Source organism: Psammomys obesus, unplaced genomic scaffold (assembly GCF_907164565.1).
Source record: "Psammomys obesus unplaced genomic scaffold, mPsaObe1.curated_primary_1811, whole genome shotgun sequence".
NCBI classification, from domain to species: domain Eukaryota; kingdom Metazoa; phylum Chordata; class Mammalia; order Rodentia; family Muridae; genus Psammomys; species Psammomys obesus.
In genome coordinates this window covers 7,627,299-7,639,794 of record NW_026596034.1, presented here as the reverse complement: position 1 = coordinate 7,639,794, position 12,496 = coordinate 7,627,299, and the positions used below count along the sequence as shown (strand labels likewise).

The window sequence follows — 12,496 nt, the reverse complement described above, 5'->3', positions numbered from 1 at the left end:
CACCCAGAGGCATGCACCCCACTTTCATACGAGGTGCTTGCCAGACGCATGCATCACACATGTCTGGCTTTGTCTCATTTGGATCTGTCTCATTTTCCCCCTTTCTTTCCTCGAAAGTTACCACCTACCTTAGCTCTCAGGGCACATGATGCTTTTTCTTTGGGGAATAAGTTGAAGCAAAAACAAATAAATAAAACCTTGCTGCTACCAGAAAGGCAAATGATTATTAAGAGACTGAAGTCTGCATTGATATAATCAAGCTAACTTGCTTGCCTCTACTACAAAAGGTCAAATATTAAAAATCTACTCCCATTGGACATAAGACAGGAAGCCACACCCAAGCCATCAGGGGCAAGTTTAGACTTGCCCCTGCGTGTACTGAGGGAAGGAACAGCAGCTCTGTAACTCCTAACCAAAGGATGAAATGCCCTTAAAGGTTGCATTCTAATTGAAATTCCAGGACAGCCCCAACAGGACATACTTCCCATTTCAAACCCGGACCTTACAAATGGACATTACTTTACAAGCTATTTTACCATTTAATCAAGAGATAATAAAAAAGTGAAAGGATTTAACCTCTAGATTTGGCTTACTTGTTCAAGAATGTTATTTTATGAAAACAGAAAGTGGTCTTTTGCTCAAAAAGATCTTCATGTGACAGCTCATACTTGTTACTTGCCATACCAAATCAGCAAACATAAAGAGAATTAGCTTGTTATTGGGAATGAGACTGTTTAAAATGTCCATATGCTGCAGGCAAAGTCTGCCTTCCCCCAGATAAACCAAGTGCTGAATGAAAAGCTCCCGATCTAAGCATAGCACAGAAGCCATACCAAGCTGTGCTATGCACCTGAACACAACACTTGGAAGTTCTAATCCAGCCTGGGCAATAGAGACAAACTCCCATCTCATTAAAAGAAAAAAGCTAAGTGTGGTGGCTGCTGCCTGACTGAGACTCTATTATTATTGTAATAGTTTATACACTAGCAAATACATTTACTCCTAAGCACACAGACGCTAGATTAAAATCCTAGTAGCCACATAGCTATACAATCAGAAGGAAACATTACTATCATATGTAATACCAGTTACATAAGCTAACATGGCATCCCTCACAGAAAGTTCATATACTCCCAAGCTTTTATTTTATGTCACTGATTTATATCACATTTTATTTTATCTTATTTTATTTTATATTTGTGGTGTTTAGGATTGAAGTCAGGGTCTTGTGCATGCTGGGCAAGCAGCCTACCACTGAGGCACGTCTGTCACTTCTGACTAAACTCAAGAAAGCTGCCAGTGTCATAGTTTCTGTTTTGTTGTTGTTTTGGGGGGGCATTTGAGACAGGGTTTTTCTGTGTGTAGCCCTGGCTGTCCTGAAATCACTCTGTAGACCAGGCTGGCCTCAAACTCACAGAAATCCTCCTATGTCTGCCTCCTGAGTGCTGGAATTAAAGGCATGAGGCACCACCACCTGGCAAGCGTCACTTGTTATAGACAGTTAAAAAGCTCACAAAGACTTCCTTCCACTGGGCACACAGCTCAGATAAGACAGAGGACTCCTTTGCTGAGTTAGAGAGGACCAGCTGCAATTATACCACTCCTGGAGAGCCTAACTTCAGGTTTAGCCTCAAACCACAAGAGAGGAGATCTTGGTTCAAATCCTCACATTATTAACAGTTTCTGTTGCCTAACTGTAAAATGAGTCAGCTGAGATACCTGATATGATAAAGGGGATATCTTATCCAGTAGTTTTCCCTTATCCATGGTTTTATTTTTAGTTTCAGTCACCTTTCATCAAAAATATCAAATGGAAAATTTAAGAAATAATTCTCAGATAGGCAGGGATGCCTATAATCCAGGCACTATGGAGACTTTGGCAGGAGGGCCACAGTTCCACGTCAGCCTGGCCTAAACATTAGCCTCCAACAAAGAAAAACTAAGCTTAAAATTGCATGTTTCTCTGCTCTTTCCAGCTCTGTGCCACCTGGGACATGAATCCTCCTGTGTCATGCATATCCAGGCTGAATATGCTATTTATCCATTAGCCAATTAGCTGTTTTAGTGGTTATTTGAGCTACTATCTACATATAGCAGTGATTTTATTCAAGAAATGTATATTTTACTTAACAATGACTCTAAGGTAATATAGCAACTGGCCGGGAGAAAAAAAAAAAAGAAAAAGATGTCCTAATTTAAATTTAAAAAAAATGATTTAAGGGCTGGAGAGATGGCTCGGTGTTTAAGAGCACTGGCTGCTCTTCAGAGGACCCAGGCAGAGTTCCCAGCACCCACATGGAGGCTCACAGGTATCTGTAGCTCCAGGTCCAGGAGGTCCGATGTCCTCTTCTGACCTCTGGTACTGCATGTACATGGTGCAGAGACATACATGCAGGCCAACACCCACACATACAAAACAAAACCTTTAAAAGAGTCATATGCCAATGCTGCTAAGACTTGGAGTATATGTGTGTGTGTGTGTGTGTGTATTATACTAATATATACTACTATATATATGTACTACATATTTACATTTATATGTAGATATATATATATATATATATATATATATGCTGATAGACAGCATTTATATAGCCTCTACTGTACCACCATAACTGCTTTGTTCTTATCAGTAATTGTCACTTATCTCTTACTGTGCTTAACGTAGGAATTAAGCTTATATAGGTATGTATCACAAGAATCATAGTATTCAGGGGATGGAACTATCTTTGGTTTCAGTTCTTAAAACCTACCCTATGCCAGGCAATGGTGGTGCATGACTTTAATCCCAGAACTTGGGAGGCAGAGGCAGGCAGATCTCTGAGTTTGAGGCCAGCCTTGTCTACAGAGTGGGTTCTAGGACAGCCAAAGTTAAACAGAGAAATCCTGTCTTGAAACAAGAGAGAGAGAATACAATAGAATTATTACTGTATGTACAACACTAGAGATTGATACTTTGCATTTTATTTAACTATCTTAGTGACAACAGTATGTCCCAGCCTCTAGAGAAAAACATAATCTATATAACTGTACATTCTTCTTAGACTGTTAAACATCATCTCTCTACAGAACATACCAAAGCAATCAGATGTGTTTCCGTGCATGCACACCTTGGGTAGAGTAGTGGGATGAAAAGAGGAAAGAGAGAGAGTCTAAGTACCTGTTTAAGTTTAGCCACACTCGTTACCTGTGGACATGCAGAAACTCATCATCCATACTCTGAGGACTTCACTCCCTCTCAGGTACATGTTATGAAGAGCAGAGCCCTGTATCAAGCTAATTCAGAGTGGGGTGGTTCTGTTCACAACTCAAAAGAACAGCTTTACCTCAAAGAGATGTGGACAAGAATAGAATGAAAAGGGATGTGCATACTGTAAAGACAGTCCTCACTCCTAAGAAGTGAAGCTTTCTTCCTGATTCATAACACAGCTGGTAAAATCAGCACCTAAAAACATAGGTTAGCTAATTCCTATCCACGTAGGCATCACCCTTCTCTTACCTTTTGCATATATGAAAAGCACCCAACAAAAGTGGAAAATTTCAGCTGTGGTACAGGGCTGTCTCCTGGGGGGAGAGGAGGGCAGGAAACAAAGACATGAGACAAATTCAAGAATTACAATAAAGACATCCTAAATGATGCAAATCAGGCGTGAAACAAGCTCACAGGCAGATTTGGCTTTTCAGGCAGAAGTCAAGATATTTAAGGCACAAGTTAAGAACAACAATACCTCTTGTGGCGCCAGGCTGTGGGCTGCTGTTATCCCTCCTCTCTCATGCAGATGAACTGTAACCCTTCCCACAAGATACTTCACATGTAAAATCACATCCTTCGAAGTAACTTCCAGCCCAATACTTAGCCCTTGACTCCATCCACTAAGAGACTGTTGTATTTGACTAAGCTGCCTGCTAAGGAGAGTTTCAGACCTTCTTTACCTAAGTTTTCCTGCCAAAATCTCTGCCAGTGCTTAAATCAGACTTTTAAGGTGTCCAACTCACAAGAGCCTCATCTTTTGTTTTATTTTTGTTTTCTGAGACAGGATTTGATGTAACCCAGGCTGACCCTGAATATCTGCCGAGTGCTGGGGTTACAGCACCATGCTCAGCTCTACAGTGGCCCATTTTAATCAAGAAGAGCACCATGCCCTGGAGGAGAGCGAGAGAGGGTTGGCATGAACCTGTTTCCCTGGGACTTCGTCCTCATCTATCAAAGTTACTGTAGTTAGGAGTACTGGGCATGATCTAGTAGGCCACAGTCCTGTGAAAATTAGTCAGCACTGTGCTTCTAGAGTGGCTTCTTGTAGCACCCAGGAGGTGGAAGCGGAAGAATTTGCAGTTTGAGGCCACGCTTGGCTAATTAGCATGTTCAAGGATACCTGGCTACACAAGACCCTGTCTCAAAAAAAAAAAAAAAAAGTCCATTCTGCCATAATATGTGATAACCTGTTGATGATTTTGATTGACTTCAAATATAACATTTATGCTTTTTGCTTGTAATACATAAACTACTCTAAGTGTTAGCTCTGTAACAATAGGACCCTGGAAATACCTGAGCTTATCTGCTCCCAAGCTCCCCCTTGCTTGTTGCTTCTGCACCTGTTCCTATTTCCTTTGTGCTGAAGGCCCCACCTCTGTCTCTAAAGTCATCTGCCAAAATCCTATCCACTTCAGCTGGGCACCGTGGCACATGCCTGTAATCTAAGCACTTGGGGAGGCAAAGGCAGGTGGATCTCTGTGAGTTTGGGACCAGCCTGATCTACAAAGCGAGTCCAGGATAGCCAAGGCTACACAGAGAAACCCTGTCTTGGAAACACCAAAGAAAGAACAAATTCCCACCCCTTGTACTTGCTCACATAATGCTACAAACTGGCTCATCTAGACTTAGTTTTGCGTCAGAAATCCCATTTTTCTGTATCTACTGTACTTACATGGTCTGTATGTTATTTCCCTTCTCATTTTACTGTCAACACTCAGAAGAGAGACCATGGGTCCTGTCTGAACCCCCATCTCCTACATAATACCGAAGCAATTATTTCTCCTTGCTGTGTTTAACACATAGCGACAAGCTTTCATATCACAGTTATACATTACAGTCATACCCAAGAGACAGTGCAATCACTGTCAAGTATTTGGATTCTGCAGTAAATCTCCCCACTATCAAGTGCACGGATTGCCTGCCTACTAGGAGCTTATTTTCCCCGTGCCTAAGAAGGCTCAGACTCATAAGGTTTTCATAGTACATGCTCACATCTGAGAAGAGTGCTTGCCTCATAACAAACACACAGTTAAGGGTCATATATCACAGTACGACTGTTAGCACAAAGTGCTAGAAAGCACCAAGAGCCTATAGAATAAGCGAGGTGTGATAGAACATTTCTGTAATCCCAGCACTTGGAAGGCCTCTACAGGAGGATAGCAAGTTTGAAGCCAGCCTGGGCTACCTAGGAAGTTGAAGGCTAGCTTGACTACACAAAGATATTCCTTTCCCATTTTAGGGGGTTTTGATTTTGCTCTATTTCTCTCTGTTTGGCTTTCTGAGACAGGATCTCTCTTATACAGTCCAGGCGGTCCTCCTGCCTCAGCCTTTTTAATGCTGGGATTACAGTTGTGTGTAACTATGCCCAGCCCCTTGTATATTTCTTGTGAATACTATTGTAGTCCTATTCTAAGAGGAAATTTCTTGACATACTTTAAAAGCAAAATCTCCCTTTCTGTTTTAAACTAATGTGTGCCTGCCACGGAGCTGTGCATGTTAACAGTCATGGTGTCCCAGCCACAGCGCTGTCCATGATAACATGATAGCAGTCAGAGTGTCCTGGAATGGAATTGTCCATGATGACAGTCATGGTGTCTCAGGCATGGAACGGTCCACGATAATATGATAGCAGCCATGTTAAAGGAGGGCAGTTCGTTATCTTGTAATTGTGAAGACAGAAAACACCAGCCAGGGTGAGCTGGTTGTATAGATCTAACCAGAAAACAAGTTTATAGTAGTTGGATTCTCCTATTCTCACCCAACCTACATTGACTGGATATGAACATCCAACTTATTTCATGAACAATTATTCAGTTTGACAAAAAGGACAAATAATAGAAATACAAAATATCAGTATCTGGTCTATATCAAGGAAGTCAACTACAGAAAGTGGTTAAGGTCTGACTTGAGTAACCTGTACTTTTTGTTACTTAAATAAAAAGGGAAAATTTGTATCAACACAAAACCCAAACATTTTGCATTACGAAAGAAGCCAGGCGACTTCTAATATACAGTAAAGAACAACAACAACAAATTATCATTAAAAACATTACTTTTAAGCTAGGCATGGTCTTTAAACTCAGGACTCAAAGGCAGCGGCAGGCAGATCTTTATGAATTGGAGGCCAGCATGGTCTGCGAAGTGAATTCCATGCTTCCAAGGCTACATAGTGAGACCCTGTCTCCAAACAAACAAATAAACAAACAACCCCAACTTCTTAGGAAAAGTTACTTATGAAAGCGTGTTTCTTTTTAAGGAGTGATGAACCATGCTCCAGAAGAAAGTGGCTCCCAGAGACACCAAGCATACCTCTGCTTTCGTCCTCTCTGCTGGCGGGGTTGTTCTTCTGGGGGATACTTAAAAACGTCTTGAAAAATGGGTTCATATTTCTTAAAAATTACAGCAGAAACAGTGAAGTTTCTTTCTAGTCTTTCAGTACGTTCTCGGAAATGTGGTGGTAGATTTGCCATGTCTTCCCACTTCTTCATCTTGTTAAAAAATTCAATTAAGCTAATAATAAAAATAAAAATGAGGTACTTTAATAATGTAAAGGTGACATTATGCCAATACAAGTGATTAACAGTAAACCAAAATCATTTCATCAAATTACATTTGAGCAATGACATAAAATCAAAGGCATGCCTTTGACTAGCTTAACCTCCTACCATCTGTTTTATGATTCCAACCCTCTTAATCTACTCTGTCAGGTTTGGTTTCTTTGTGTGTGTACATAATCATATAGGTGATGTGTGGAAACACACATGAAAGCCAGAAATTGATTCTGGATGCCTTCCTCAACTCTGTCCACACTAACACTTTTTTTTTTCCTGTGGGTGTGGCAGGGGCTTTTATCCAAGGAGCTGTCTCACTGGCCCCAGCTCAGATCACTTCAATACTAAACCTTAGGGGCTGGAAGATGGCTCGGCAGTTAAAGGTATTTGCTGTTGTTGCAGAAGACCTGGGTTCAATGCCCAGCACCCACAAGGTCACACATGACCATCTTTTACTACAGTCCCAGGGGATCTGATGCCCTCTTCTGACCTCCTTGGACACCAAACATACACATGGTTCACATACATACAGGCAAAATACTCATACACATAAAGTAAAATGATACCAAAATACTAAAAAACGAAGATACTAAAGTTAGTGTAGAAACAGCCAAAATTTCAATTTCTACATCCTAAGTCATTCTCCACTCCTCCCAAGTGTAACCCCCATTCTGAAGTGAGTTTGATTATTTGCCATACTTACACTTACAAAGAATAAGAAGTATCTTTTGTTTCCTTTTAGATTTTATGTAAATGTATCACACTGTAAGTAGCATTCTGCAACTTAACTTTCATTTAATGTTTCTGAGAGTCATTAAAGTCAATATATGGAAATACCTAATCCATTTAATTATTCCTATGAACATACAATGACCTTCTGTATTCATTCAATCAGCAGAAACAAGTTACTTCTAACTTTCCTCTAACAAAATGGTATAGGGCTGGAGAAGAGGCTCAGAGGCTAAGAGCGTTTGTTGCTCTCACAGAGGACCCAGGTTCTGTCGCAGCACCCACATGGAAGCTCACAACCATCTGTCACTCCAGTGCCAGGAGTTAGATCCACGCGTTCTTCTGGCCTCCATAGACACCAGGAACACATATGGTACATATATATACATACAAACAAACACTCACGTGACTATAAAAACCATGAATTTTTAAATGGTGCAATAAACACCTTGGTATCTGTATAGGAGTTTCTTTAGGACCAGAGAATAAATAGCTTCAATTCTACTGCACATTTCATATACATTAAAACACAAGCTCTATGTGTATGTATCTAAGCATGATGCCTCATGATTGGTATTTACCTTTTCAATCCAAAATATCAGCAAAAGCATCTCAATATCTTCATTTAAACTTACTGGATCATTACACAATGAGTCATAAGCTTTAATGCATTAAAGTGCAAATACACTCAAGTTAGTACAATATGACTCTGTCTCTGAAATGGTAAAGGAAAGCCACAACCCAGTTTCTAGATTCAACAATCTACATGTCAGATGCTCAGAAAATAGCAAACAAAGAAAATTTTCATCAGTGTGATTTGTAAGTTTTTTTTTTTTTAATTTTAGCTACATTCTACTTCTTAAGCTCTAATATAGTTACCTCTGCTCAGAACAGCGAAGGATTCTAGTTAAAGACACATAGTTTCCTTCAACAGTCCCTTTGCTCACAGTTGGAACAGATTTTCTGCAAGCCACATATAAGGCACATGCTAACCAATGAAGATCATTTCCCTGAAAAAGAAAACAGAGCTTTAGCTAATGACCTCTATATGTTTCAGTATAAGACATCTCGCACTAATATTGAGAGTGATATTCCTATGATGGCCCTAGCCCACGTCCTCTTCCATGCATGGTAGGGTGTCTTATGTCCCTTTACCTGATTACCTACTAATACACAGGTAGTGCAATTTCAAAGGTCACAAAGGACACTGTCAATCCCACCTGGCTCCATCTTTGAGGATGTGTCCCTTGAGAGTCATAAACCAGCACAGAAAACGTGGGACTACCTTCAGCTGTCATGCTGAGAGAGAGACAACATGGCAGTGGCCAATTAGGGGACCTGCCTCGCTGAGCTGTGTTGAGCTGTGCCCATCTTGTTGCTCAAGGCTTCCAGGTGGGACGACAGTTATTTTGATGCAGATACATGGCATCTCCATCATACTGCCTGACTTCCCAAACCACAGCCTGGTAGCCTGGCTTTCAGCATGGATGGATGCTAGGATCCAAACTCAGGTCCCCATGCTTGCAGGGCAAGTACTTAATCCATCAAGTCCTCTCCCTGACCCTTAAGCACAGCTCTGAGAAATGGTTTCATGAGCTGTTTGGTTTTGAGGATGGTTTTGATTTTTGTTTTTGTTTTAGCACTGCTCAGCATTACAGGTAGTATACCTGTACGGTGAGTAATACCTCACTCACCGTACACTCTCGGCTGCAGTGCAATCTTAACCCCACACTGTCACAGTCTTCCCCATTATATGACCCTGAGGTAAACTGAGCTTTGAAACTACTGAATTATTCTGGCATCAAGATCTTTTAGGAAGAATACAAGCAAGCAGTTATAATGTCAACTTTGTTCTAAACAAGTGTTTAAGGTAGATGATCTACTGTAGTCTATTTAGTTTTAGAGAGAATTTTAACTACATCACACAACCCTCCCCCAAAGTCTTACACATTAGAGTTTTATAATGCTTGAAGGATAAAGGAGATGGAGACAAGCTTTGAGGCCAGGTTCCTCATTAGCCTTAGAAAAATATTTATTAAAAGTCTGTAACAGTCATCATGGGACTGAGGAGGCAGCTTAGCTGTTAGAGGGCTTCCCTGGCATGCTTAAGGTCTTGGGCATTAATTGAATATGATGGTCCACTCTTATAACGCCAATTGGCATGAGGATCAGAAGTTCAATGTCACCCTCAGCTACACCCTTAGCAACTTCAAGGTCAGGTAGCACTATATTAAGACCCTGTCTCCAAAATAAATTGTGTGTGTGGCGGGTCATTTCAAATTCACAGTCCATGGCCACATAAGCCAAATAGAACTGCTGTTAAATCCTGCCTCTGCCACACATTCGAGAGCACTTAAACTACTTAAGCCCAGAGGTTTCTTTTTCTTAGCTGACAACTGTCAGAATTAAATGTGCTACAAGGATTCAGAAAACGGGACTGGAGAAATGGCTCAGTGGATAATAGCAGTAGCTGCTCTTCCAGGGGACTCAGGTTTCATTCCCAGTACCCACATGTTGGCTCATAAATGCATAATTACAGAACCAGGGAAGACGCCCTCTTCTGGCCTCTTCAGGTTCCAACCTGCATTTGGTGCACAGACATACATGCAAGCAAAACATTTATACACATAAAATAAATTTTTTAAAAAAGAATGCAGAAAAAAGATCGAGACAATTCTACAGCCAATGCTAAATAGTAAATATCAGGTGAGCTTTATTTTCTTCTGAACGCTTTCAGAACACTGCGGGCCCGCATTAGTCTGCAGCATTCCTGGCTATAAGCTCAAGTCAGGGAGTTTTAGGTTTTGTCCACCGCTTTATTCTCAGTACCTAGAACACTGTGGCAAATGACAGGTACTCAGGAAACAGTCCACCCTTACCCACACACGAGTAGAATGAGTTTAAAATGATAATAATTTACTAAGCATCTATTAAATGTCACTTGCATATATGACACCAGGCTTCACATGACGTGGTTGCTGTCATGTGAAGCCTCTGCCGTGTTGTGATAATGCTTGTTCTAGCTCATTTATAGGGCCATCTCGAAGATGAAGAAAGAGCTTTTCTGCACACATACACATTGGCCTTAGTTAACCTTTAGGAGAGCACTCTGAAGTGGACACAAATATCTCCAGCTTACACACAATAAAGCTGAGTTTCACAGTGGTTAAAAACTTGTCCTCAGTCACTCAGATCTAAGTCTAAGGCCGTGGTATTTCTTTTCTGTGAGTATAACAATGGGGAGGAGGAATTCGATGTGTGAACAGCGCAACAAACAAACAAACCGACTTAGCAGAAAGATGCAGGCACAACCACCGTATTATAGTTAACACCTTGCTTGGCCTTTGAATCGCTCTGCCCCTTCTATAAGCTACACATAAAATCAGAGGGCCGCACGCACAGGCAGCTGATAAACAATCCGGACTTCCGTGTCACTTCCCATTGGCCCATGCAGGGGAGGTGCCTGCAGAGTTGACAGGCACTGGTTCGAATGGCCATTTTTGTCAACCGCAAGCTCCGTCCCCCAAACGGGACATTACAAGCCTATATACCTGGATGACAGCCAAAAAGAGTGCCCGAGCTCAGCAACAGATGTTGTGTGTCTACACCCGGTTTTTCAAATCGCCGGGGAGAGTAACAAACCTTAAGCCGTTCTCAAACGAAAGCAAGCCCGAAACTTAACGCGTCTCCTCTGACGGCTGCAAAGCCAGGGCAGAGGCAACGGTGCGGTGCAAACGACAAGGGACCCCAGAGCCACCCTGAGTCCCCGACCTCCGCGGATGGTCTGCGCACGCACCTCCAGCGTGTAGCTCTCGCTCATGCTGCGGTAGCTGCTCCAGGCCTCGGCGCGCGCCGCCTCGTCCATGTTGAGGCGGCTGCACAGCTCCTCGAACCGCTGCTGGATCTGATGGCCCGGGGACCCCGCGGGCTGAGCGCCGTCCGCGGCGTCGCCATCCTCCTCCTCTTCCTCCGAGCTGGCTGCGGCCGGAGGAGGAGGCGGCGGTGACTGGTTGCCTCCAGAAGCCATCGCTCACCCCGAGGCCGCGGTTCTTCAGATGCGCTGAGGGCCCGGGCCCGCAGCCATTCAAACCGCGAAGCGCCTGCCCGTCAGCAGCCCGCACCGCGACTGTGTCGCCCTCTGAGCGTATCGGCCCAGTGCAGGCACCCGTAGGTCTGAGCACAGCCTGCCGGGAAATGTAGTCTCTGCCGGGATCTCAGGGGGACCAAAAGTCGTGGAGGCAGCAAGCGTGTACTTCGTTTAGGGGCGAATGAACGCGCCCTCTCCCGTTTTAAGTATCTCTCAATAGTGAGACCGTTCAGAAGGCTCTTATGAAGAGAAAAGAACTAAGAACCATTTACAGGAGAAGCTTAAGAATTCAAACTCTTCTCACAAACACTTCCTCTTCACCTGGAGGTCCTCAGAGTAGTAAAGATAAAAGGTCCGAAGTAAAGATAATAGCTTGCTTCTCTGTTACTGAGATAAACACTGACTGAAACCAAGTCGGGGAGGAAAGGGCTTATTTCATCTTGGACTTTACAGTCTATCATTGAGGGATGCTAAAGCAGGACGCTGCTTACTTGGCAACCTCTCCTGTGTGCTTGGCTACTTTTCTAATACAACCCCCCTCCCCCGCCAACCTCCCTAGGGAGGGCCCACAGGCCAGTCTAACGGAGAGGATCCCTCAAGCCAGGCCCCTATGTTAACACTAACTGTGGCAAAGACATATTGAACTAAGGATCGATCTCATTAACCAAACAAACCCTGCCGCCCAAAAAACAAAAACCAAAACAACCCCCCAAAAAAACCCCTCAACCAAATAATCACGAATGTGTTTTCAAAATTAACTTAAAATTTATATTCGCTATCACACTGCAGAATTGACATCTTGATGATACCCTAATTTCCAGACCAGGCAACAGGAAATACAACCAAACATGGTGGCAGTGTAGACTGAGCCTGCTC

General features: G+C 42.6%; 1 protein-coding gene across 3 annotated transcripts in view; it reads right to left on the bottom strand.

Moving 5' to 3' along the window:
* The window catches only part of Rbl2 (RB transcriptional corepressor like 2), a 51,938-nt gene extending 40,286 nt beyond the window's left edge, over window positions 1-11,652 (bottom strand). For 2 of the 3 annotated variants that reach the window (XM_055620926.1, XM_055620927.1), the window contains exons 1-4: window positions 11,330-11,652; window positions 8,413-8,543; window positions 6,563-6,763; window positions 3,500-3,564 (exon numbers count right to left, since the gene is read on the bottom strand). In XM_055620926.1, the coding sequence (XP_055476901.1) occupies window positions 3,500-3,564; window positions 6,563-6,763; window positions 8,413-8,543; window positions 11,330-11,560 (628 nt within the window). In that variant the 5' untranslated portion in view covers window positions 11,561-11,652. Of the gene's footprint in view, window positions 1-128; window positions 193-3,499; window positions 3,565-6,562; window positions 6,764-8,412; window positions 8,544-11,329 lie in introns of those variants that run through there. The other variant, XM_055620929.1, reaches the window with a different exon arrangement.
* Between the last annotated feature and the right edge of the window lie 844 nt (window positions 11,653-12,496).